Here is a 27,740-nt window from a genome sequence, read left to right as displayed (position 1 = left end):
TTCTTTTAGACATGAGACATATTATGGATAAAAAAAACTATCATAGAAAAAAAGCATCTTGATAGTGCATTGAAATGTAAATGATCACTTACCCTAGTCATATTATACTATGGACATGATGGCAAAGTGTGGGGGATGTCTCCTTCGTAGTCACACACCAGTAATACAAAATTGTTTGCAAAAAGAAGCAAAGCTCAGGTATCACCATTTACAATGTAGCATTCTTTTCAAATAGTGTGTAGGGAGCATGCCTCTTCAGATACACTCATACTACCGGTCATACAAGATTTGGTTCCCTTTATCCGTCATTAGTGCTTGCTTGTTTACAGTGCATCATGGCGGTGCTGAATCATGCTCTCGCGTTCACGCATACAATCGTGACTTTCATGTACAACTGGTTAACAAGCATCAATCTTTTATTCTGCTAGGTTGTTGCTAGGAGTGAATATATATGCCATAGTTGAACACAATCAACATCACCATATATATTTTCTCTCATGGCAATCGTGCACTTATGCACTTATCGTATGGGAAACGTGTCATCACGTACACCCCCATCGTAACATCAGGATTACGTAAACTTTCCTACACCAAAGCCTGCCTTCCACGATACAGCAGTGGAGGGGGCTCCACTGAGTGGCATGAGTGCATCCTTCTTCTGATGAAGTAAGTGGCAATTTGTAACTTGTTAGCCGGAACGCGTGTAATCATTGCTTCGACATCCTGGTGTGTGCCCCGTAACTATCGAGCCTGTATCACTGGCATATATGTATTGGAACTGGCGGCACTTGGGATAGGTAGAGCCACCATGCCAGGTAACAACCCCCCCCCCCGGGGCCTTTAATCATGCCTCCCAGGACCTCCAATCGTAACCTTTGCAATGGCACTTACTCCTTGTATAGTATGCCTCCTTCATCTGGGCGTGACACTTAGCTGCATAACTACAGAGTTTACTACACTGGCATATAGTGACAGGTAGAGCTGCAGCACCATGTACCCCTCCCGTGGCCTCCAGTCACACTTCCTGGGGCCTCCAATCGCATTTCGCAGTAGCATTTCCTACTTGTATGGCACTTACCTGCGTGTGCATGTGCATGATTGTCACAAGAGAAGATTTACCTCTAATTGCATTTTACAGTGGACTTTACTCCTTGCATGACACCTAGCTGCATGTGTATGTGCATGAATGTCACGAGAGAACATAGACGGGGATGACATTTGTATTCTATTATGACGGTATGACATATAAACTCACTAAGCGAGAACCTAGTAACAACCTGTCAAAATAAACAATTTATACTTGATAACCTGGTGAATATGAAAGTCACGATTGTGGGGGTGAGCGCGAGAGCATGATTCAGCATAACCATGATGCACGTTTCAACACACAGGAACTAATGACGGATAAAGGGAACCATATCTTACACTAAGCTGCATTACTAAGAGCATGATTGCCATGAGAGAAAATATATAGGGTGATGTTGATTGTATTCTACTATAGCGATATGGCATTTATATTCACTAGGTGAGGTCCTAACAAAAACCCAGCAAAATTAACCATTGATGGCTGGTAACCAGGTGAACATGGAAATCACGACAACTGAGTGAGCATGAGAGCATGATTTAGCATCACTATGATGCACGTCTGAACACACAAGCACTAATGATGAATAAAGAGAACCAAATCTAGTGTTACCTGTAGTATGATAGTTTCCATTGAGGCATGCTCCCTACACACTATTTGAAAAGGATGCTACACTGTACTTGGTGATACCTGTGCTTTGCTTCTCTTTGCAAACCATTTTGTATTACTAATGTGCGATTACGAAGGAGACATCCCCCACACTTTGACATGATGCCCCTTGTATAATATGACTAGGGTAAGTGATAATTTACATTTGAGTGCACTATCAACATGCATTTTTTCTAGGATACGTTTTTTATCAATAATATGTCTTGTGTCTAAAAGGAATTATTTCCCTACATAAAAATGCTGTTATTAGTGATGGTACAATAGAACATATCAAGTGTCTATGATCAAAGGCATGGGAATCAGCAAGTTGATGACAGCTTGGCCCGTATTTAAAGGTTAGGCTGCTATCTTAGATCTATATTCTTTGTTGAGGATGAAATGGGTGCACCAGGATGTTGTTTTCTTTCACAAAATAAACATCTCTAATACCTTATACAGTTAGAATATGGATGTGGGTCAATTATGTTTTATCTTGTCCCTTATGTACCTTTTTCTTTAGGTTCTTCAATCTGATTGAGGGGCTGGTATGGTTTTATTATTTACCTTATCTGCATGGTTTGACTGTATCCCATGTTTTATAATATTTTTACCCTGAAGAAGACCCAAGACCTATAGAGGCTATTATAGGGGTCAAAACAAGTTGGTCATTTTAGGATTCATTTAGGTCAGGTGATTCATTGTATTTCACCACATGACCATGGTACATGTTTTGAACCATACCAGAGGTACTCGCTAATAAAGAAAACCTTAGAGTATACCTCTAGTTAAATGCTATTCCTCGGTTGAGCCGCTGGGATGGCATTGTTCCTACTCCAGTGTGAGAGGTCATCAAATGATGAAGCATGCCTTGATACCTTAAGGGGGAGATGACCTCTCCAAAGTCTTTTGATGACCCTTTCCTTCGACAAGTCTGAACTGCAATAAAACAATTGCGACCATATTATCCTCAAGTATTTTAGTGTTTTTTTCCACTTATATGTCAAGTCAGTAGGGTTAACTGTTTTGTCTGCATTGACAATGTATTATACATGTAGGGGGAAATCTGTCTTGGAGTGCAATTTAATTTCCCTTAACCGTACAAAGTCCTGCAAGGTGAAACATGTGCGCCCAGTCTGTCTATGCAGATACCAAGATCATACATGTACACTTTATGAGTCATCCAGCGGTTTAATATTTTCCTGGTACAATGATGAGGAGGCACGAAGGATTATACATCTTTATTCATCACAGATTCCACACTGAGTGGCATTTAACGCTCGCTGCTTGTTTCGCCTAACTCCAACATTCTAGAACCAGCATGTGGCTCCCTGCTAGCACATACACAAGAGGGAGAATGGGCAGGGGACGAAAAGGAAGGCTGAATCAAGAGGACAATGTCAAATAACACTTATAGAGTAATACATTGTTTCCTTTTCATCAACAATTATTTCAATACCTATTATTTAAACCTAACAGGTGGAATAATGGTTATTTTGGTCAAAACACTATCAGTGAGGTTGGTTGCATTCTTAGTTGAAGATACATCGACTGAACTGTCACCATTCATGCCTGCATTACACATACTACAATGCTCTTTGCCATTAGCTTTATCAACTAACACAGGCAAGTTACCATGAACCATTTCACTGTTGCTCAAAGGCTCTGGAGTTTAAACACTAACAATGCTTGACCCATTCCACCATTGCCTATTTTCTAGAAAGACAGCTGTGCCATTGACTTTGATCACTTGTGTAGGTTCACTGTATTTGCTAATATTTTCTTTTTTTTAAATATTTTACTTTCATTTTGTCACCAACACACACAGACATTCTTATGACTGCATTTCTAGTGTCATAGCTACTGCACATGCGCCCCTGGCGCTTGTCCACCAAGTTTCTCATTTAAATTTTTTTTTCTATTTTTCTACCATGTTCTCTTTTTCCAATTTCTTCCATGCTAATGACTAGTATGACTGTACTTGTGTAATAGCTAGCCTACTCCTAAGTAACTCAAAGGGGGTTCTACCTGTGGTATTTTGGGAAAAAGTGTGGTATGACCATAATCAGGTCATAAGGGCTGCTACAATTTGGATGTGAGACTTTAATGCCATTTGAGTAGTGTCCTTGACTAAACAATTAGCTCGTTCGACCTGGCCATTGCTTTGAGAATGATTATGGGGTGACCTTACATGTTCTAGGTCATTAATCCTCATGAAAGTAACTAACTCTTGAAACATGAATTGTTCTCCATTGCCACTGACTAATTGATGGGGAAACCCTTCCGTGCAGAATAATTCCTTCAGAAATTCAATCAACTTGGATGTAGTGGGTTGGGATACAAAATGGACTTCAACCCATTTGCTGAAGTAATCAATCACAACAATGGCATTACGCATCTCAAGGGTTAATGCATTAATTGGTCCAATAAAGTTGATCCTGACTTTTATACATGCACCCTCAGGTAATTCTACAGACGTCATAGGACATCAACGTGTAATCAGGGTTTTATCCACAATATTGTAGCTGGAGCAGCTGTAAACAGACATGTCAAAGTAACAATCCATGGAGGGCCACCAACATCTTTCTCTTAGTGTTTGTTTGGTTCCAGTCATTCTCACATTGCTTTCATGGGCTAGGGCTATCAACCTTCCCCTTAAAAAGATACAGGTGCAACCAATGTGTCTCTGAAGAGAAAGACATCTTCAACTATAGTGATGTTACCTACTAATTTGCGATATGGCCGGATAGCTTTGTTTAATATTTTTTTATGGGGCCATCCCTAGATAATGTATTTTTACATTTCTATTAACACATTGTAATTGCTAACCGCCACCTCCCATTATTTTTTTTTTATGATGCAATTGGAATCAACACAGTAATACAAACATGCAACCAGCAAATCATCATCATCATCAGTTCCATCACAATCGGATCCATTGTCACAATGGGGGTTGCAACAGGTAATCAGTGAAAACCTTCACTTTGCCAATCAATCAATCAATCAATCAATCAGAGTATTTGTAGAGCGCGCTACTTACCCGTGAGGGTCTCAAGGCGCTGAGGGGAGGGGGGGATGCTGCTACTGCTCGAAGAGCCAGGTCTTGAGGAGTCTTCTGAAGGCGAGTAGGTCTTGGGTCTGCCGTATGTGGGTAGGGAGGGTGTTCCAGGTCTTAGCGGCGAGGTAGGAGAAGGATCTGCCGCCGGAGGTCGTTCGTTGGATGCGGGGGATAGCGGCGATGGCGAGGCTGGCGGAGCGTAGCTGGCGGGTGTGGGTGTAGAAGCTGAGTCTGCTGTTAAGGTAGGCTGGTCCAGCGTTGTGGAGTGCTTTGTGTGCGTGGGTGAGTAGCTTGAAGGTGATCCTCTTGTCAACGGGGAGACAGTGTAGGTCTCTCAGGTGGGGGGTGATGGGGCTGCGGCGGGGGACGTTGATGATCAGTCGGGCAGAGGCGTTCTGGATGCGTTGTAGTTGTCGTAGGTGCTTGGCTGGGATTCCTGCGTAGAGTGCGTTGCCGTAGTCCAGTCTGCTGCTGACGAGGACCTGTGTCACCATTCTTCTTGTTTCGGTCGGGATCCACTTGTAGATCCTGCAGAGCATGTGGAGGTGTTGTAGCAGGAGGAGGAGACGGCGTTGACCTGCTTAGCCATAGAGAGGGAGGAGTCAAGGATGAATCCTAGGTTGCGTGCATGGTCGGTGGGTGTTGGTGCTGTTCCCAGTGTGGTCGGCCACCAGGAGTCGTCCCAGGCTGAGGGGGTGGGTCCGAGGATGAGTACCTCCGTCTTGTCCGAGTTCAGCTTCAGACGGTTGCTCCTCATCCAGTCGGTGACGGCCTTCATTCCCTCGTAGAGGTTGGTTTTGGCGGTGTGTGGGTCCTTGGTGAGGGAGAGGATGAGCTGGGTGTCATCCGCGTAGGAGATGATGTTGAGGTTGTGATGGCGGCCACTTGTGCGAGGGGGGCCATGTAGATGCTAAACAGGGTCGGGCTGAGGGATGCGCCCTGGGGACGCCGCAGATGATGTGGGTGGCTTCGGATTGAAAGGGTGGGTGGCGGACGCTCTGGGTTCTGCCGGAAAGGAAGGACGTGGTGCAGTGAAGGGCCTTCTCTTGGATTCCAGCTTCTCGGAGGCGTGTCTTTAGAGTGCGATGGCAGACCGTGCCTAAGGCGGCCAACAGGTCCAGGAGGATGAGGGCTGATGTTTCGCCATTGTCTAGTTGGCGCCTGATGTCATCTGTGGCGGCGATGAGGGCTGTCTCGGTGCTGTGGTTTTGTCTGAATCCGGACTGGGACGGGTCTAAGATGTTGTTGTCATCCAGGTGGCGGGCCAATTGCCTGTTGACGATTTTCTCAATGACCTTTGCTAGGAACGGGAGCAGGGAGATAGGCCGGAAGTTCTTGAGGTCCTTGGGGTCCGCCTTGAGCTTCTTGAGGAGGGCGTTGATTTCGGCGTGCTTCCAGCTTTCCCTGAATGTCGCTGTTTCGAAGGAAATGTTGAGGACCTTCCATAGTTGGGGTGCGATGGCTGCATCTGCTTTGTTGAATACGTGGTGCGGGGACGGGTCTGACCGAGATTCTGAGTGGATGGAGTTCATGACTTTGCGTGTCTCGTTGTCGTTGGACCAGGAGGTCAGGCGGATGGTGCTGGTGGTGTTCACAGGGGGGGGGGGGGGGGTGGAGTCTGGCGTGGTCAGGGCGGTTGTGGTGTTGAAGCTGTTTGGATGTCAGCGATCTTGCGGTGAAAGTAGATGGCTAGTGAGTCGCACAGTTCTTGTGAGGACGGGATGTCGTTGGCGCTGGGGTTGGAGAGTTCCTTTACGATGCTGAAGAGCTTTTTGCTGTTGTGTGCGTTGTTGTCCAAGCGGTTTTTGAAGGAGGATCTCTTGGCTAATGTTATGAGGTGGTGATGTCTGCGGGTGGCGTCCTTGTGGGCTGCGTGGTTGTCCGGTGGGCGTTCGTGGAGTCATTTTTTCTCCAGTTTCCGGCATGCGTGTTTGGAGGTCTGGAGCTCGTCCGTGAACCAGGTGGCTCTCTTGCTGGCGTGGCTGTTGGTGGGTTTCTTGAGCGGGGCGAGGGTGTTGGCGCAGTCGTCGATCCACTGTCTGTGTTTGGGGGCTGCGGCGTCTGGGTTGGTGGGGTCGTGGGTGGGTTCTGTGCGAGGGTTGTGATCAGCCGGTCTTCGGTGACTTTGCTCCAGCAGTGACGAGGTAGCTGTTGGGTGCGGTGGTGCGTGGTAGGTTTCTTGAAGGTGAAGTGAATGCAGCAGTGGTCGGTCCAGTGGAGGTCGGTGGTGTGGTCGAAGGCGACATGGGTGCCTGTGGAAAAGACGGGGTCTAGCGTGTAGTTGGCGGCGTGGGTGGGTGCGGTGACGAGTTGTTTGAGGCCGAGGTTGGCGAGGTTGTCGATCAGGGTGGCGGAGTTGGTGTCGTTGTTGTTCTCGAGGTGGAAGTTCAGGAGGAAGATGTAGTCCATGGAGGCGACCGTGTGGGTGCTGGCGAGGTCGGCGATGGAGTCGTAGAACTGAGCCCGGGGTCCGGGGGTCTGTAGATGAGTGTTCCTCTGAGGGTGTCGGTGTGGATCCAGAAATGCAGGAGTTTGGCGGTGTTGAGAGTGTCGTCTGCGTGGGTGGCGACCTTGAGGATGGACTTGTGGACGATGGCTATTCCTCCTCCAATTCCGTTGGCACGATCCCTGTGGGTGATCTTGTAGCTGTCTGGGATGGCTATGGCGATGTCCGGCACCGAGAAGTCGTTCCACCAGGTCTCGGTCAGGAAGGCCACTTCTGGCGCGGAGGTGTTGAGCAGATCCCAGAGCTCGATGGCATGTTTGCCTGCGGAGCGGGTGTTGAGGAGTATGCAGCGGAGGTGGTTGGGTCCAGTTATTGGAGGTTTGGTGGTTCTGTCGCAAGTAAAGCTGCAGGTGCGGCAGGAGAAGGGTCCGTGGGTTCGTTTCGGGGTGGCCTGGAAGCAGGTGTGGTTTCGGCCGGTGTTGAGTGCGTGGAGGCTGCTGGCGTCGTAGTGGAGTCTGGTGTCGTGGCGTTCGAGGGGTCCAGGGATTCTGCCGCTGGGCGGGGTGCAGACACGGACGGGCACAGATGGACTGGCCTTAGGCACGCATTGGCACGCCTGCTGCGCGGCCGCACAGCTGCCGCCATTTAAAGGGGAGCTGGGAGGGAGGAGCAGCTGGGAGGTGTTAGGCAGGGGAAGCGAATGGGCACAGGGGGCGGGGCCGCAAGGGCAGCAATGGCGGGAAAATGAGCAGTGGGCCGGGGGGGGGGGCGAGGAAAATAGCGCCCAGGGATGGGCAGTAAGAGACCAGGGATTCAGCGCACAAGAGTAGGTGGAGCTGCAGCGCGGGGGAGCGACCTACCTGGAATGTCAAGGGTCGCTTTCCTTACCGCGCAGCTGCAGCCATTTAAAGGGGAACTGGGAGGGAGGAGCAGCTGGGAGGCGGGAGGCAGGGGAAAGCGAATGGGCACAGGGGGTTGGGGCTGCAGGGGCAGCAGCGGCAGGAAATTGAGCAATGGGCCCGGGTGGGGGGGTGAGGAAAATAGTGCCCAGGGATGGGCAGCAAGAGACCAGGGATTAAGCGCACAAGAGCAGGTGGAGCTGCAGCAGGGGGGAAGTGACCTACCTGGAAGGTCAAGAGTCGCTCTCCATACCGCACAGCTGCCGCCATTTAAAGGGGAGCTGGGAGGCAGGGGAAAGCGAATGGGCACAGGGGGGGTGAGGCAGCAGGGGCAGCAGCGGCAGGAAATTGAGTAGTGGGCCGGGGGGGGGGGGGAAATAACACCCAGGGATGGGCAGCAAGAGACCAGGGATTCAGCGCACAAGAGCAGGTGGAGCTGCAGAGGGGGGGATTAACCTACCTGAAGGTCAAGGGTCGCTCTCCTAACCACGCAGCCGCCGCCATTTAAAGGGGAGCTGTGAGGGAGGAGCAGCTGGGAGGTGGGAGGCAGGGGAAAGCGAATGGGCGCGGGGCAGCAGGGGCAGTAGCAGCGGGAAATTGAGCAGTTGGCCCGGGGGGGCGAGGAAAATAGCACCCAGGGATGGGCAGCAAGAGACCAGGGATTCAGCGCACAAGAGCAGGTGGAGCTGCAGTGGGGGGGAGCCACCTACCTGGAAGGTCAAGGGTTGCTCTCCTTACCGCGCAACTGCAGCCATTTAAAGGGGGGCTGGGAGGCAGGAGCAGCTGGGAGGCGGGAGGCAGGGGAAAGCGAATGGGCGCAGGGGCGGGGCCGCAGGGGCAGTAGCGGTGGGAAATTGAGCAGTGGGCCATGGGGGGGGGGGCAGGAAAATAGCACCCAGGGATGGGCAGCAAGAGACCAGGGATTCAGCGCACAAGAGCAGGTGGAGCTGCAGCGGGGGGGAGCGACCTACCTGGAAGGTCAAGAGTCGCTCTCCTTACCGCGCAGCTGCCGCCATTTAAAGGGGAGCTGGGAGGGAGGAGCAGCTGGGAGGAGGGAGGCAGGGGAAAGCGAATGGGCACGAGGGGTGGGGCCGCAGGGGCAGCAGCGGCAGGAATTCGAGCAGTGGGCCGGGGGGGGGGGGCAAGGAAAATAGCGCCCAGGGATGGACACTTAATTTACGTGATGTAAAGACTATGGTATTTTCACTCTTCTCTGCTTGTTTGGCCGAGTACTGCACCTAACACAATCTGACTCATGTCAGTAATTGCAATACTTTGTAATTTTTCATTAAATGACTGCAGGGATGGTACTTTCCCCACGTTTCTCATTCCACACACATTCTGCATCTTTCTTTATCAATTTTTAAGTGCTTCTACCTTTACAGTATAGTTTTTCTACAAACTTGGAATCGAAATCCCATATGCCCAAAAATGATTGTTCCTTTTTGTTAGTTGAAGTCAGTGACTTTATGATCTCAGTTATCAAGGATGGTTTTGGTCGAACACCATGGTCGTCAATGTGGTGTCCTAGGCACTCCGCATTTTTTTTTTTTTTTAAACGTACACTTGTTTTTCTGTAAAGTCAGACTGCTGTCCTGAATTCTTTTAAGTACTTTCTTTAATACAGATCTATGTTCTTTATCTGTTTTGCTGTAAACTAATATATCATCCATGTACAATTGTGATAAAAATCAGCAGCACGCAATTCCCCAAAATGCGAAAAATTAATTTACATGGCAAAGACAATAACATACAAACTTGCTATTGTCTTGCATAACTGACTGCTACATATAACGTGCAAAGAAAGTGCCACGGTCACAAAGTTGTTTCAATAAAGTGTGTGTTACTTTTATTGTAAAATAAGACCTTCCAGCTAAAACATCAGTGATTTCCTTCTGCTAATTGCACATTTTAGGAAAGAACAGATATTTACACAATTCGATGGGGAATCCAGTTGTTGCAGATTTACCAGGGCTAGTCTCAATGATCTAATGCCCTGCTTTCTCATGATTGGAAATAGGAACCTTTTTGTGAGATCTGCATATAATTTACAAAAGAAAGTAAAATGCAACAGACTTTGTGGGGCGGTCTCATTGCAGGGCCATATCAATACGTTTTGAGGGTTTGAATAGACCAAGGGGGAAACCATGAGACCACCACACAAATCCTTGCCTAAACCTAGTGAACAGTTGCCTATCCCAGGAGCCTTCAATGAACTCCAAGTACAGTTTCAGCAAAGGAGAAGTATGAATCGCCACATGATCTTTCAACAAATTTGAGGCTGCATTAAAATCAACTGTTGTAAAGATGTTAGCTTGGTCCAATGTCATCACCAATTTGTTTATTAGGGGAAACGGTTCACAATCCACTACAAAATGTCAATATGTAGGTGAATTTCTTTTCTTTGCAATGTCTACTGGTGATAGCTATTCAGAGGCATTAATTGGCTCTATTATTCCACTGGTGCAGCAATCTTCTAGTATGGCTTTAACCTCTATGGGGGCTGACAAGAGTATATTCCTGACATTGTTTGACTGGTGGTGTGTTTGTTTTTAAGATTATTACATTTTTCAAATCCTTTAGGCATCCAAGCTTTTGACTGAATACCTCTTTGTACTCCTCAAGATTTGTTTCCAAATTATCTTCTTGGATGCGTAACACATAAGGTGGGTGCCATTGATTTATCATCATTCTCAGTTTTTGCTGTTCTAGCCACCCAAGGATGTTAACATTGTAATTCACCATGAAGACTTTTGTAAAGAGACTCTTCTCCTTGAATGACATGTCTGCTTTAAATATTCCTAGTTTTATATTGTGGCCACCATAAGCTTCTGTAATACTCCTACTGGCTTCTTGTTGCGTCCTGCATTCCTAATTATTATAAGTGTCCTTTGATAGTATAGTAATTCCTAATCCAGTGTCGACAAGCATTTCAAAATTTTCTCCATTCACTCGAACACTGCTGTAGGAAAATGGCCTTCTCTGAAGGCTCACAAAACATTTTGCCTTTTTCCTCTTCTTTTTGCTGAATTCCTTTTGTTGGCCTTAGGACTCTGAGCACTTTACCACGGCTAACCAATTCTAATGTGCATGTGCTTCTCCCCTAACATGATGTAATTGCTGTATACCTGATTGGCATATTTGTTGTACTGGTAAGTCCCTTGTAAAGTGGTATTTCAAATACCCAAGGCCTGTACTACAAATGCTACTAGTGGGCTGCAGCACTGAATGTGCCATCCACAGAAGTAGCCTTTCAACCCTGTCTCAGGCCTGCCATTGCAGTGCCTGTGTGTGCAATTTACTGGCACTTTGACTTGGCATTTAAAACTACTTGCCAAGCCTTAAACTCCCCTTTTATTACAAATAAGTCACCCTTAAGGTAGGTCCTAAGTAACCCTAAGGACAGGGTGCCATGTAAGTAAAAGGTAGGACATGTACCTTTATGTCTTGGTAGTGACAAACAGCCAGGGCGGGACTGGCCGTTGTGGGCACTGGGCAATCCCCCGGTGCGCCGCAAGGTTGGGGGCCAGTTTTGGGCACCTGGGGGCCGTTTTTGTTACAGGGACGTTTTTGCAGCATAGCTGCAAAATTGGCCCTGTAACAAAATCGGCCGAAAACCGTCCCCGGTAAAGAGCTCGGTCGCCCCCCCAACCTCTCCCCAGCGGCATGCCGAGCACTTTGCCAGGGCCGGTTTGGTTCCCCTGCAAACAGCCTATTTTGATTTTCACTGTGAGGCCTATCCCTCTCATAGGCCAGTATTGGGAATTCCTTAATACACTTTAAAGCTGTAATTCCAGATCAGAGAGGAGCAGTTTTTTCATGTTACATATGTTTGGAACGGTAATGATAAATCATCCTTACTGGTGAAGTTGGATTTAACATTACTGTTTTAGAAATGCCACTTTTAGAAAATTTACATTTCTCTGTATTTACAGCTCTTTGTGCCGGACAGCCTGTCTCCAATACACGTCTGAGTTGAGTGACAGCTAGGCTGTGTTCTTTCCCTCTAGACAGCCACAAACACAGGAAGGTGAGGCTCATCTGCATTCTGAACACTCATGTGCATTCATCTACATTCTGATGGGTCTTCCTGGGCAGGGAGGAATGGGAGGGGTAACACTTACACTTGTATTGTCCTGTCCACACACAAAGCACTGATTCCCCCCCCCCCCAGGGTTAGCCTGGCAGACAGGACTGGGTTGAAATGAATCTTTGTGCACTTCAGAGAGTTCCTTTGAAACCACCCTCTACATCAAAGGCACTTCTGGGTATAAGTACTGGGTCTCTGACACCTAAAATCAGACATTGAATTGAACTTCTGTCAGAAGGACTGCTGCACTTAAGGGACTCATATGGACTGCTGTCCTTGAAGGACTGTTTTTCTGCTTGTTGCCCTGTTGTCTGCTGCTCCCTAACTCTGCTGGAGGGACTTTGCCTTCCCTCCAAGTGATCGCCAAGGGCTTGCTGGCTTGCCTCCTGTTTTCTGAAGTCTCAGGTACACAAAAGACCTCCTGCAAGTGTGCTGGTGCTGCTGGACTCTGCCTTCTATGAATCATACCCTTGCCTGAGATGCCCTCGTCAAGTTCTGCAAAAAGAATAATTGATGGACAGAATGTTGAACAATGTCAAACATTCACCCCAGTACAGAGATCTGAGCCTAAATCCATCATTTGTTTACTCCCCATGCCATTCCAGTTTGAACACAGCCATATGCAAATCAATCTTGATCCGGCTCCCAATGGGAACAGTCCACCCCAAACTGCCAGGCCAGGTCCTCCCTGGACTGGAAACAAGCATCCTTGGACCAGTTTTGGGGTTTCACCCCTCATCAGCCAGGCTAGCTTAACTCCAGAGGCATGGAGAGCATCCACTAAAGAAAGATGCAACAAGATAGTGGCCTTCTTCCCGAAGAAAAATCTAGTATTTTTGATTTATGTCAGGGCAATACAGAAAGAGACCCCAGTCGCATAGAGGATATTAGGGAGAATCTGGCTCCCACAGTTTTAACTTGTTTCCACTGTTGAAAGGATAATAAATGCATCCTCATGAATGAGAATAAATCAGTATCCCCTCTAGACCAAGCACCCCCACATTCTATCTAAAGGCATGGATGCCATCGGTCCGTCGTTATTTGAACTTTTCAAACAATAGTAAAATGCTTTTAAAGTCCCTCATAACCGAAAGTAGACATGATAAATATATGATTTGATCAATTAAATGAGCTCATTGTAGTCCCTCAGACTCAAGCATTCTTCAAAGTAACGCACCTGCCTATCAAAGTTGCTGTGTGTGAATCTTCACATGTGCTGATTCTTGTGCCAACATCCATGGAACCACCAATATCACAATTCTTCAAATGCATTCAGTGTTACTTCAGGATGTGCTTCAACTTTAACTGCTGCTTCATGGATAATCAGAACATTCAAAGGCTTTGACTGAAGCGAAATCATTTTTTTTCACTTCAATGATGGTATTGTATTGTCAGGGTCTCTGGAAGCCACACTTTTGGGTGGATTTATATTATGTATATACATGTTATAGTAGTTTCCTGTGGCAGAACAAACAACTGCATTTTCATCAAATAACTTTTTTAAGCTTGGCAACATCATGCAGAAAACTTCGTCTAGGAAACATGGATTTTCTCATGCTAATGCAATTTTAAATGTTCTTTTTTCTGCTACGAAAATATTTTTCCAGATGGGGTAAGTCCTTTCACTACACTACAACGAAATGTGGGCATAATCCAGCCCAGTACTGCAATACATATCTGACTAGCTCCAGGGTGGGAAGAGGTCAGATTATAATTTTGGAATGCTGAGCAATTTTCATGTTTGTGGGCATTCCAAACCCTCCTGGGCAAGCTATGCCTTGAAGTATCACTTTGTCCACTCTTTTAGTGGATTTACAGCTCCAGAGATCTTCACATTAGTGATGGAAATGGACTTGCGTTTGCCATGAATCCTTTGTGAATTTCTTCCAGGAATAGAAAAGGTACATTCGGTAGCAAACATGAGTTTACAACTAGATATATCCCTGTGGACAGGGCACATTTCTCGTAAACTGTAGGCTGTCCACACATGCTGTTTCTGAAAGGTCGCTACTGAAAGAAAATATAATTTTAAACTCAAAATGGACATATGGAAGCACACTAAGTATACGGTTTTAAAGAGATTTATACTCTATTGGTCTACGAATTGATAACTTGAGCTTTAGGGCATCACAAATTTGTACATTTCCCATCCAGCTAGGTTTGGCCCCCAAGATTGAATTAAACACTCATAAACCATTATAAATCGAAGTTAACATTTAAATTCAAGATTAAGAGCGGACATTGGAAAGTGTGAAAACAGCAACATCAGAAAAGGAGATTGCAAGATTACAGTGGAAAGTTTGTAAAAGTGTGTAAGCAAATAGCTAGGGCAGTGCAAGAGAGGAACAGGAAAAGTCTAAAAATGAGCAAGTAATATAGTGTGATGAAATAGGCATTGAAGGTCTACTTAATAGGAGCAACACACCACTGAGGTTTGCTTGCGGAACAAAGTTCCAAGACCTAATCCCCCAAAAAATAGAGAACAGATTTCTTGACCTGGCTTTGGTTCTTACTAAACGATGTATTGTGATACACTGAAGAGCTCAATCCTCCCCTCTGGCTGATAAATGGCAACATGATGTGTGCTTATGGGTTAAATGCCAGGGTCTTGTGTTACATGCAGGGGAATGAATGGCCCACCATAAACGCCTCATTGAACCCCTCTGGGAGGAGATTCTGTTTGTGTTTGAAAACCCTGAGACAAATCATATGGAAGTGGCTCAAAATGATGATTGATTGTATACATTGCCAGTTTTTTACCCCTAACTATTTATTTTATAAAGATATTGCTATGAACCTGACTTGAGCTGCAATGCTTAATATTTGGACTTGATATCACTAAGAAATTTTTAAATGTTTGGATTGTTTTATTTTTATGCATATGCTTTAATCAAAATTCGACATAATATTGTTGGACTTAAACAATATTGTATTTTGTCCATATATTTTCCATATTTTCAGTGTTACTCTGACATGTTGATGCCACAAGAAGTGGCCTGGAAGTATCAGCAGGCAACCATTCCTGTGACAGCTTTGAGAAAATAGAAATATTTTTGTTTTTAAAAAAGCAGTCTGACTTCCTTACAGCAAAGGGGACTGCTTTGAAAAAACGTTTTTTGAAGTTTCAGTGAGAGTTGGCAGTGGTACCATTGACCCCAATTCCTCAAAGGGAAAAAGGACCAAAGGGGAATATGTTACCACCTCAGCTTGGGGGTCAGTAAGTTATTAATAGTTTTCAGACGGAACTATGGTTGCAAATCGTTGCTTCAAAGTGTACTGAATCACTATTTGATAGGGATGCCCACAACCTCCCCTTCTAAACCGCAATTTATCTATTTGTAGACTCATTTTAGGAGTTAGTAAAATGTACTGACGCCTAAAATGGGTTTAATACATTGATTGGCATGACTGCAACCGCTAAAAGGTTTTGTACATCTAGTCTCAGATTCCGAAATGATACAGACTTAAAAAGCTACATTACAGTGACAAAAAAAGGAACTCGTTTGCAGAAACAAAAATACCTTATTAGGGATATATGACAGTAGGAAAATACCAAGAGTAGAAATAAGAGAGTGTATAACTGAAACAACAAAGAACAAAGATCATAGTAGATGGGAACACAAAATTAAAGGTTAATCAAAGTACAGCTTTGGTTGAGGGCAAAACCATGGAACAAAGTATTACAATACAGTGACGTGAAAGGAGCAACAAGTATCTGGCATATTTTCAAATATTTGTAGTTGTACATGCTCACAATACAGCAGGACAAAATAGCAAATTAAAAAAACATATTCTTACCTCCTGTACATATTGCTCACTCATTTGACCAAACTGGTGTCCTGGAGGCTTAATACCAGAGACCATTAATCCAGAGGCATATATTCTTGGTTTCTGTACATCAGGCTTAAATTTATCATATAAAAGATTAGGTGCTTTAACATCACTAGTGAAGGTTCTGTGATCAGTAAGAGAAGAGGCAGGAGATGTCTGGGGACCAGTTGATGAGATTGATGGTTCAAATGAAGTGTCAAGCCTGTCCACTGGCTGAGGACTTCTCCTAATGTAGGTAATGATTTTAGGTCGAACATGCTTAGGCTTTGGCAGCACAGGCTGGGCTTCACCCTTCTCCTCAGCCATTTCCCTGTGACTGCTCTCCACATTGCTTGATAGGGAAGGTTTGGAATGTACAAGTAAGGTTTTGGGGATACCACTGTTGCACACAGCCGTGCTCGCCCCTTGAGGAGAAATGTTTAACAGTTGTGTACTGTCAATGGGAGGTAGGACGGTAGAAGGCGAAAGTCTGTCAACATGAAGTGCATAAAGGTTCCTTAATGTTGAGGTCTGTTTGCTAATATTCACTCTTGTCACAGGGTATAATGGACACGGAACAGTCAAAATGCCATCTGTACTTGTGGAAGCTTTATAACTCCCCTTTGATCCATCTGAAATCTGTGTCTCTACAGTAGCTGCCGTCTTGTTGCGAGTAGCAAGACCTGGTTCTTCAGAATTAATCTTATTGCTGCTGGCCTGGACATGGCTGTCATTATTCCTGTCCCGATAGCTTGGACATTCAGTCGATGCAGTTTCTTGACTCCAAAATCGCTGGTAATCAGAAAATTCAAAGGCTTTGATTGAGGCAGAATCAGGTTTTCCCTTTAATGGTGTTATGTTCTCAGATTCTCTGAAAGTTACACTTCCAGGTGGATTTACATTATGTACAAATAAATTAGAGTCTCTTCCTACAGCAGAACAAGCCACTGCATTTTCATCAAATAATCTATTTCTGTTTGTCAACATCATGCCACTATCTTGGCGATTGGGCTCACTAGATGGGCAGGTAGGTCTATGCTCTTTACTTGTGGTGATATGATCTTGATTTGCTTGACTGACAGGCCAATTCACATTGTCCCTGCTTTCTTCAGCTAACAATGCAGCAGTACTTCCACAAGTTGGTCTTACGTCAGAACCAGCTTCGGCTTGTTTCACACGGAAGTTGTCTACTTCACTGAAAATGTCTTGCATTTGAGAAGGACTAGACTCTGCCACATCAGTCCCACACTGCTGCTTTCCTCTTACACTTCCATCTCTTTGACATGCAGCCATCTCTACCAGCATTATGCTCTCAGCTCTTGATTGCCAACTGGACTTGTGTTGTGGAAGCCCCAACCTTCTACTTTTGTCAGTCTGACTCCCCTGTGCTTCTGACAGATTACAAATTTCCTGAGTTTTACTAATTGGGTTCAAGTGCTGATCTGAGTACGTTGGGTGAAATGTGCTTTGTCTGCTAGAGTTCTGCAACTTCACAGAATCCATTCGGAGTTCTGATACCGGCAATTTCCTGCTTTCTGAGGTAGATGTTTTAGTATAAAGCACAGTCTTATTTTCCTCTGAGGTATTGTCAAGGGGATGAAAAGTCAGACCTAAAAATTGATCTGTAGGTGTTTTGGGGGATTTTGGTGTAGCACCAGTTCTGTCACAAGATGTGTCTGTGAAGGCAGGAGATACAGAACGCAAATCAATGTGTGATGGGTGTCCAAATGCTTCTTTTGGAACAGTTTCTGGTCCGCCAGAGGGATGGATTGATCCCCCGTAAGATACATGAGAAAGTCTTTCAGTCTCAAATGTTGTAAATGATGTTTCCTTGTCACAACATTTGACCTCTTCAGTACAGCTTTCAATAGGGGTCGGAGTCCTTTCTGTTTTTCCGTGGCTGATGGGAATGTGTCTCAAATTGTCCTTATGGTCACGGGACATAAATTCTTCATTAATCCTCCTGATTGTAGGACTATACCTCTTAGGTTCTTTTGAAATGACACCACTAACCTGCGAATCTTGAAGCCAACTTAGACATTTTCTCTGTTGCTTACCCGACCACACCAGATTCTCACATCCAACTTGAGACAAACTTCTCACCTTTTCTACCTCATCACTCCTCTTTCCTTCTTCCTCAGGGATTTTATCACTAGTCATGATTTGGTTTGCATTTGTGTCCCCTAAGCCAAGCAAACTTTCATTATCGTTCTGGGAGTCATTCATGTTGTCATGTAGTTCTCTAAATGAGGCCTTATTTGGAATCACAGGTGCTGCCATTTTCAGGTTTCAGGGCCAGGCTTCCAGCACTTATTCTTCAACACAAGTGTTTGCAGGTATAAGCATAAATGCAGGATTCACTTGCAAAAGTTTACATCAAATGAATTGGACCAGCTCATTATGTTTCTAAAAGTATTCTTTTACACTTTTCAAAAAGACTTCTTTCTTAAAGCAGTCATTGTGTATATGATTAACATAAAATCTCTGTGGATCCATTATATTCTAGACGCATATTGCCTCTTCTCAGTTTTCACCTAAAAAAGCAAAGAGAAAAGCAACTGTGAGCAATTGTTTGAAGGTTTACAATGATAGTTATTTCTATGAGCAATCATAATGCAGGATCATTGGATAATGTGCAACATTTATACATATGTTTATTGTGACTTTTAGATTAGTACTAGCGTGCTAATGCATCAACAAGCTGAATATAAGCAACTGGATTCTTAATTAACTTCATTCCTACAAACTTAGAAAAACAGAACAGCCATATGATGAAGACAATACTGAGCTTGCCATTTTTAATACTAATGTCAAATGCGTAAAGCATTAGTAATATTTCTTAGTTAAAATAAAATGTAATTACATAAAATAAGGCAGAAGTACAAACAGTTATAATTTAAATGAATAATCCTACATTTAGATACAAAGGCGGTGAAGATGTCGAAGAGGTAGAGTTATGTGATAGCAAAAGCAAGTACTACAGCACTGTCACTGCACATCACCAGAGTGTAGGTAAGCAGGGCCCGTCATATAGACAGGGCACACCGTCCCTATTAGCACCACAAGATGATTTTAAACAGGTGCGCCAGGCACAAATATGGACAGTGCATCCTACTACAAGTAATGCACTGCTCCCAGCGCAGCCGTGAACCTGAGCAGCAATAGGGGCCCTGCATTAGTGAAAGCCAAACCAACTAACTGAAGCAGCTGTTCCATGTTCCTCTATGCAGGCGGAAACCGCTTGCACTTGCACTTCAAAGAAGAGACAGGGAGCCCCCTGCAGTCGGGAGGCAGTGAGAGACTACATTTGCCCACAGAGGCATGCCTAGGATCCATTATTATGTTTATGTGCTTGTATAGCGCTCGATTGCCGAGGCATCTTGGTGCTGCGACGTGTGGGCAAGAAGGAACATTATGGTTAGAGCCTATGTGGCTGTAAACAGCCAGGTTTTAAGGCTTCTCCTGAAAAGCGGACGGTTGGAAGCTCAGTTTGTTCCAGAGCTTCGCCGCGCAGTGTGTTATTGCTCTGCTCCCCCCATCAGACCTCCATCCTCCCTTGCAGGGTCACACAGTCATGTGCCTCCTGATGATCTCTTTGTCTCTATGCCCACGTCTATAATAGGGCACGGGCACAATGGCAAAGTTTTCCCCTCATTATCATGGGGCTACACCCCATACAAATTAGGTAACTGCCCCTAAAGATAGTGCCAGCACTCAATATGCACTAATACTATCTGTATAACAGAAATAAGGGGGAACAAGCGTCTGTGCCTTTCTCCTGCAATACTTTGGTTCCCTGGGGTGCAGAAATTAGGTGCACATGCCTGTTGCACCCCCACTGCATTGTTTACAATATGGCCAGAGGCAGAAAAACATTCCATGTGCGTTCAACAAAAGCCTTCCTATATAACCAGGGCTTCAATTCTCTGTATAATGAATTAAGACTCCAATGTTCCTCAATTCCTGTGAAAAACTGTAAATGATCTTCCTATCCTATGAGCTTATGCTGTCTAATCTTAGGGACCACCGCTAGTCCTTTACATTTGTTCTATACCGTTTTGAGATTTTTTTTGATTTCTAGTTTGCCTTATAGTTAATGCTCTACTCTATGTCCTCAGACTTTGTTAAAATAAATGATAAAAATTCTTCGTCGATATCTGTGGTCACTACTGCCTTGAGTCCTCAGATTTTGTTAAAGTATGTGACAAAAAAAGCATTCCTCGATGTCTGTGTCAACTACTGCCTTCGATCTACACTGCGGACAGCAGGGTTCACAACTTGAATTCAGCTTTGGATCTACACTACGGACAGCATTGAATCAAGCTTTGCTTTATTTAACGTGGAGACAAGAGACAATGTTAAATGATGAGACAAAAAACATTCCTCAATGTCTGTACTCAGTACTGCCTTCAAATGTACACTGCAATCAACAGAGTTCACCACTTGATACCAGTTAATGAGTCCCGTATGCAACAGTCAATGTATGGAGTACATTACAGATAATGCAGTGCAGCCTAAGATCTACACTGCGAACAGCAGAGTTCACAACTTGAATTTAGCCTTGATTTATTTCAGGGAGAGACAATTGTACTGTATGTATTTACATTTTGTTAAAATAAGTGACAATACTCATTCGTCGATATCTGTGCTGACTACTGCTTTCCATCTACAGTGCGGGTTCACAACTTTAATTCAGCTTTAAATCTATACTACGAACAGCATGAAATTTAGCCTTGATTTTTTTTAAGGTAGAGATAATTGTACTTTATGTCCTCAGATTTTGTTAAAAGATACGACAAAAAGAATTTCTTGATGTCAGTGGTGACTACTGCCTTCAATCTACATTGTGAGGGCACAGGATTCAGGTAGAATGGCGATTGTACATGACACATTCCAGTAGACAAGAGACATTATACCACTGCCACCCCCCAGAACCACGAATCATCGCAGGGTGTGCACACGCTGAGTTCTTTCGGTACCACTAACCCACTGCACCACAAGTCATCTCCCCGTAGCCTTATTAAGGCAGAATTCACTAGGCAAAAAACATTGCTCCCAGTGCAGCCTCCATGCACTACGCATTATCACAGGATACGTACAAGCTCAGCGCCAAAGATACTACTAACTCAGTGCACCATAAATCATAAATCATCGCAAAGAGGAGTGAACAGTTTTATGTCACAGTGAGACATACTGTCCCTGAAACATACATATTTCAATAATGTATTCTATACATGTTCTATCTTTCATTTCAATCATGATTACAGATGATGCAGTCCACCCTAAGATCTACACTGCGGACAACAGGGTTTACAATTTGAATTCAGCTTTGCATCTATACTAGAGACAGTAGGGAATTCAGCCCTGATTTACTTAATGCAGAGACAATTATACTGTATGTATTCAGATTTTTTTTAAATAAGTTATAAAAAGCTTTCTTCTAGAACTGTGCTGACTAGTGGCTTCGATGTACACTGCTGACAGTAGGATTCACAACTTGAATTCAGCTTTGTATCTACACTACAGTCAGTAGGGAATTTAGCCTTGATTTATTTAAGGCACAGGCAAAAAATACTCCTGTGGCATTGCTAGTATGCGCAAGCACCTTTAATCCCTGCATCCTTTGAACTATGTTCACAAAGAATGTAGAACACATCGCCAAAATGTACCTCCACCACAGGTGATACCAAGTACCACTGGGGTATCACCTTCAACATCGCCACCAAACATACATACCCATTTTGAGAAAGTTAGAATGTACTGCGTGAAATGCAATCGTTTAATTTGTTAAGGGGAGCAATCACTAGACCAAGTTTGCAGAGCAATTGATTACCATTGACTGTACTTTTTTCCCCCTCAAAGTTCATGCAGTCCAGTATGCAACAGTCAAAGCTTTAAATACAGACCGCTAGAACCACGCATCATTGTAGGGTAGGCACACGCTGAGCACCAGACGTACCACTAATTCAGTGCACCATAAATAATCGCCACATGCCCTTATTAAGGCAAAATTCTGTTGCCAAAAGACATTCTTACCAGTGTGCTCTGCCTGAACCACGCATCATCGCAGGCTCCACACAAACCGCCCCTACCTCAGTGTACCACAACTCATGAACCCTTTATGATAGAGTCTTCTGTGTATAATTTCACATATAGTGCTCCTACTTTTGTAAAGCAGAAGTCATAAACCATTTAAGATTGAATATCTGTGTATGATATCATGATTACTATTCTACTTGTTACCAAGAGCAACATAATAAAATGGAGTCCAGCACACGTGCCGGTACCCACTTCAACTATCTATCTGTGTCAGTGTACTTATTATGTTTGTAAAATGCTGCTCCTGCACCCTACCACATTATATTGTGCTGTAAACAGCGTATGCAACTATCTTACGTCTGTCATTAACAAAAACTTCGATTATATAACTTTCTCTCGCTCATTCTACAAATACGAATGTACAAAGTGAATCAATACAATACTGCAAAGAAACTGTATAGTCAATTTATAAATGTGTACTATTTCTTTTTTTTAAGCATATTTGTATAGCGCGAAGTCGACCTAAAACTATATTAACAATTTACATGACCACCGTATTTATAGTACATTTTCAGGCACGCACTGATTACGTCATTACTCTACAATAACAGGATGTGGACGCGTCTCCGAGCCTAGAATAATGATTTCCAGGACCAAGTTCGACAGTATACCTGAATGACCACATACGTATATATATTTTCGGTCCTTCATGTGCCAAAAACTGCAACCTAAAGCTTTCACAGCCCGGTATTACTACAGCTATAACACTCCACCGAATGTACAAAAAAACATTCATATTCGCAGAAATGCGTCATGTCCACCATCTTTTATGTGTGCATCGATGGATGAATATAGGATCCGTGATACCCCGTACCTTCCATGTTACCCATATTGTGGGACTTCACAGACATAATGACACATTTGCATGTAAGACCCGGGTGGCAGCAGCACTACAACAATGACACCCAAATCAGTAGATTTTTCATATAGCTCACGACTGAACCCCACCCATAGCTCCAGAGTCATCGTTCACAGCCTCGCGCAGCACTGGCATACGTCAGTCCAGCCCACTCCGCTTACGCTTCCAGGAAAACACAACAACGGTACGTACATGGCCCAGATTTCAATTGTAGTGATATCTTACTTCCAGGTCTAGTTGTCAGAACGGCACACACAGACTCCCTCATGGCTGGTATACACCCACACCACACCCATCCAGCGCATACGTCACTACACAAGTGACCCTACCAATAAAAAAGACGGGGTGCACGTGCTCTATGCCATTTTAGAGTTGCATCCCATCGCAAGTGCTGTGATGGCCCGTCCTAGTAGTTCGGACGCCTCATGTAGGCCTGAATCACAGAGCAGGGGGGCCCAGCACTACGTGCGTGGCCTCTTTGGTCACTGAGTTAGTGGTACCGCAAGGACTGAGCGTGTGAGCAACCTGCGATGATGACGGGAGCACGAGTATGTCCATAGCGATATCAAGACTAAGCACCATATGTGAGACTTCTTGGTGGCAGAGCCGGACTGCATGATGTAGAAGATGCCCTGTCCATGAAAAGGTGAGCAGTCAGGCCTGGGTGCGCAGTGGAGGGAGTAGATGGGGTGCAGCAGACTGCATACAAAAAGGCGACGCAGCGATTTAGGCATACGCAGTCCTATACACGTATCTTATTGCATTTGCAATTTTTTTCCAATAGCTGGAAAGTTTTTATAATCAGACAACTGTCCGTCGCTTGTGATGATAGAAACCACGTGTATCACTGCGCACCACTTGCTTTCACAACCGGATAAAAAAACATTACTACTATAGTAATTTTACAAAAATTAAAGCCTATTAAACAAGTTGGAACTGTACAAATAGTTATTTTTTAAATGCAGGAGGGAAGGTGTGTGAAAGGGCGATGTAATTCTACTCAACATTAAGATAATACAAATTACCAATCATAACATCTTTCTTTTACTATCTTTTAGATGTAAAGCTTCAGGGTGCATTATGTCCCGGCACGTGGTGAAAGACACCGGTGACAGAAAGGTGAGCTGCGAATATTCTTTCCAGTCACTCTTTCACTTCCTCTCTCGTTTGATAAAGAAATGACGCACAATGTTAACTTCCTTTTTATCTTACAGGTTGTGTTTCACAAATTGGTGTTTCCCCCTCAACACCTCCAAAGCGCAACATTCGAGGATTCTGCGATGATGCGTGGCCATCGTAACAAGGTCTGAGAAGGCTGCTTTGACACATGGTGCACCCTCTTTGAATCACACCAATGGCACAAGGTGAGCAAAGAAGCTGGTTTCCGAAGCAACGTCAAGTCACCTGTGGGCGGAGAGAGTGGGTAGTGTGCAGCAGCTTGACTGCGTAGAAATGTACAATTACCTCCGGGCAGTGAGAACAGATAGGTTGCAACAGTCTCAGGGGCAGATTTACAAGACCCTTGCGCCACTTTTGCGTCACTTTTAACATGGGAAAAGTGACGCAAAAGTGGTGCAAGGAGCTTGTAAATCTACTCTTGAGTGCGCAAGAAAAGGCACTCACCTCTGGACTCTGGAAGTCAATGGGGTGCAATAGTCTGGGTACGCAGTAATGAGAACTCACCGCAATGCAGTGGGAGTGCATGGGGTATAGTACTTTGGGACAAAAAGAGTGCACAGTCACCTCCTTGCAGTGGAAGTTGATGAAATACAGTATCCTGAGTGTGCAAAGACATAAAGCAGAAATATACTTGTGTAGTTGTATGTACTCTGCTATTACTAACTCTATACTATCGTTCAGATCACTAAACTTGAGGGTGCACTATGAACCGGCACCTGCTCGGACACACAACAGAGGCAAAAAGGTGAGCTACAAAGATTTTCTCCAGTATTAACACTACCTCTCCTGCTCCATCTATTACTTTCTCTCTCTCACACTTTCAATGTTGTTTTTTTCACTCTTTCTCTCTCTCTCACTCTCTCTCACATTGTTTCTCTTTCTCTTTTAAAGTTATGGACGCTGCTGTCCACTCTGCCAATAAAAAAATCAAGGCTGAATTTAATACAGTCTGCAGTGTAGAACCAAAGCAGAGTTGAAGTTGTGAACTCTGTGTGCCACAGTGTTTACACAAGGTAAGCAAAGTGGCCTAGATACACAATGCCTCAGATTAAATATGTTCGAAATAAACAATATTGTCCTGCATAAGGACGTGATCTCTCACCTAATTCTGTCTCATCTCTGAATCATTTTAAAGACCTCTTAGTCCATACTGTAAATCTGACGCAGTAGGCACTACCATATAGACACCTCTTCAATGCGGGCCGATAAGAGAGATGGAATGTATCAGGCACACTGCAGACGTGCAAATAACCAAATATTGCTAAGTGTTACCTTAATTTGTGATCTTTGACCTCATTTAGTCACATCGATCTAATTTTAAACACTTATTTTCATTTTTGTTTTGCAGGTTACCAACCCTCCTTCTATTGGAGTCCATTTCACATTTTGTTTATCATATTGTTATGTTAAAGTTATGTTTCTAGTTATTTATTATTTTGTTATTTTAAAGTTACGTTTCTAGTTATTTAGTGTTGTTTTAATAAAAGTTCATTAAAAAAGTATATACGCCTTCTTTTTCTGACAACATTTCACTATTATTTGGTGTGATAATCATATGCTTAGAAAACATTAAACAATAAAAAATAGAAATTATGTTTATAACTAGAAGTATAATACTGAGGCTAACTCTTTACCAGCTCTTTACCACAGTCTGTAGGTGCGATTAACGGTTCCTATGGAAAATTTTAAAAACTCCAGCACAGTACCTGTTTGGATTAGCAACATTGTGTGGTGAACTTGTAACCTGTGTGCTCACTTAAGTGTTCCATGAACTGTTACTATGGTAACAGGCAGTAAGCAGTTTGGGGGTAGGGTTAAAAGGTACTGGCTGTACAGAAACCGTTATATTTACCTAGGATCCCATACATGACAGAGAGGAAAGCAAACTTAGACAGAACACTGTGTAGCAGATTTACGAGCCCCTTGCGCCACTTTCGCGTCACTTTTCCAATGTTAAAAGTGATGCAATAGTGACGCAAGGAATTTGTAAATCTGCCCCTTTGTACATTACGAGCAAAAGAAGTACACAACTCTTTGAAATCTTTATTGATCACAATTAGACAGTGTTGCTTCACGATTCACAATTCACTTCACTAAATACTTCGTGCCTATTTAAATGGGAGACTGGATTGTCGATATTACAAAACTTAGGGGCATATTTATAAGGACGGTGTTAAAATTGGCGCCGCTTTAATGGCAGCAAACTACAACTAACACAGCAATAATGGACTTCAAAGTCCTTTGTTATCTTACCAGAAGATTTTTTCAACATTGCTGTTTGCTATGCAAGAGTGAGAGCCGAGGCTCTCACCCTGCCATAGCAAACTTGGGGGCATATTATCAAGGACAACGTTAAGATGTTCTGGTGTAAACCTGGGCTTCTATTGGAATTCTCACGAATTCTCAAAAGCCTATTATTAAGCCATTATGGCCACTATAATGTCACTTTCCTAACGCTAAAGCAACGATAATTTTAACGCTGTCCTTGTAAATATGCCCTCAATATCGCGAGAAATACAAGAATAATTTATGTTTGCAAGTGAAAAGCTTATTAATATAAGACTGTGGACTCAACATATCAATCCATCTCACATATTAAACATGCTTAAGTCTACTTCAGAACAGATGTTAGGATCCGACATAAACCGCAATTAGCGAGAGTTTTCCTATCGGTCCTCAAATCCAGGGTCGCCTTGTAAATACAACGCTATTGTCATACCTCCCTCTTCCTTTTTATATTCTCATAGAAACACCTACCTTGCCACTGAGAACACCTACATTGCAACTCATTGGAGATACGAGGCCAGCCCTTACCAAACCGGCAGCTAACATGCATTAATGCATCTTAGCGTCACCTACTAAATAGGGTGATATAATATTCACACAATTTTTGGCTTTTTTTAAAAAATTGCGGCGAAATGGCACTTGTTAATTTGCCCTCAAGTTTGCTATGACACAAGGGGAACCTTGACTCCCACCCTGCCATACCAAACAGAGGTATCCCGGGTGCAGACACCCAGAAACACAGCAGGAGCCGCTCCTAGGGGGTGGTGTTCCCCAAGGCTTTCGACTGCTACAGAATGACGACCACGCGGCCCCCCTCTCAAAATATAAAAAGCCCCGGAAGGTGGAAATTCCCGGGGCTTAGATGGACCTTTGAGCTCCCTCACCCATTTATTTTGTAGCACTGAAGAATGGCGGTCCCTGGGCTACAGGGCCTCTCTGGACCCCCATCAAATGTAATATTTTTATTACGGCGGATCCATGCACCCAACGCACATTTCTCAGTTTTCCCACCCCAAAAAAACATTTTTTTTTTACCTTTGTGGTCCATGTGGGACCCCCTAAGCAGGTATAGATGATCAAAGTATTTCTTACATGCCCCCTTTATACGTGTTGAACACCTGTCCCACTAATTTCTAGATCCTCGCTTCTACCAAGGCACAAAATGGCTGCCAACAATTCCTGGTTTCGAATATTAACAACCACTTGACAGCCAATTCGCATTCAGCGCGTGATCAGGACGGTGCGCTTAGAGTGCGCGCAAGATGCGCGGATCCACCGAGGTCAT

General features: G+C 44.2%; 1 protein-coding gene across 1 annotated transcript in view; it reads right to left on the bottom strand.

Moving 5' to 3' along the window:
- The window catches only part of MTUS2 (microtubule associated scaffold protein 2), a 1,701,731-nt gene that overhangs the window by 1,129,272 nt on the left and 544,719 nt on the right, over positions 1-27,740 (bottom strand). Inside the window, exon 5 of the mRNA XM_078657132.1 lies at positions 16,021-18,566. Within this exon, the coding sequence (XP_078513258.1) occupies positions 16,021-18,312 (2,292 nt within the window). The 5' untranslated portion in view covers positions 18,313-18,566. The remainder of the gene's footprint in view (positions 1-16,020; positions 18,567-27,740) is intronic.

Source organism: Lissotriton helveticus, chromosome 8 (assembly GCF_964261635.1).
Source record: "Lissotriton helveticus chromosome 8, aLisHel1.1, whole genome shotgun sequence".
In the NCBI taxonomy this organism is placed as follows: Eukaryota; Metazoa; Chordata; class Amphibia; order Caudata; family Salamandridae; genus Lissotriton; species Lissotriton helveticus.
Note: the sequence above shows the minus strand (reverse complement) of the source record. Positions and strands in the feature narration are given on the sequence as shown.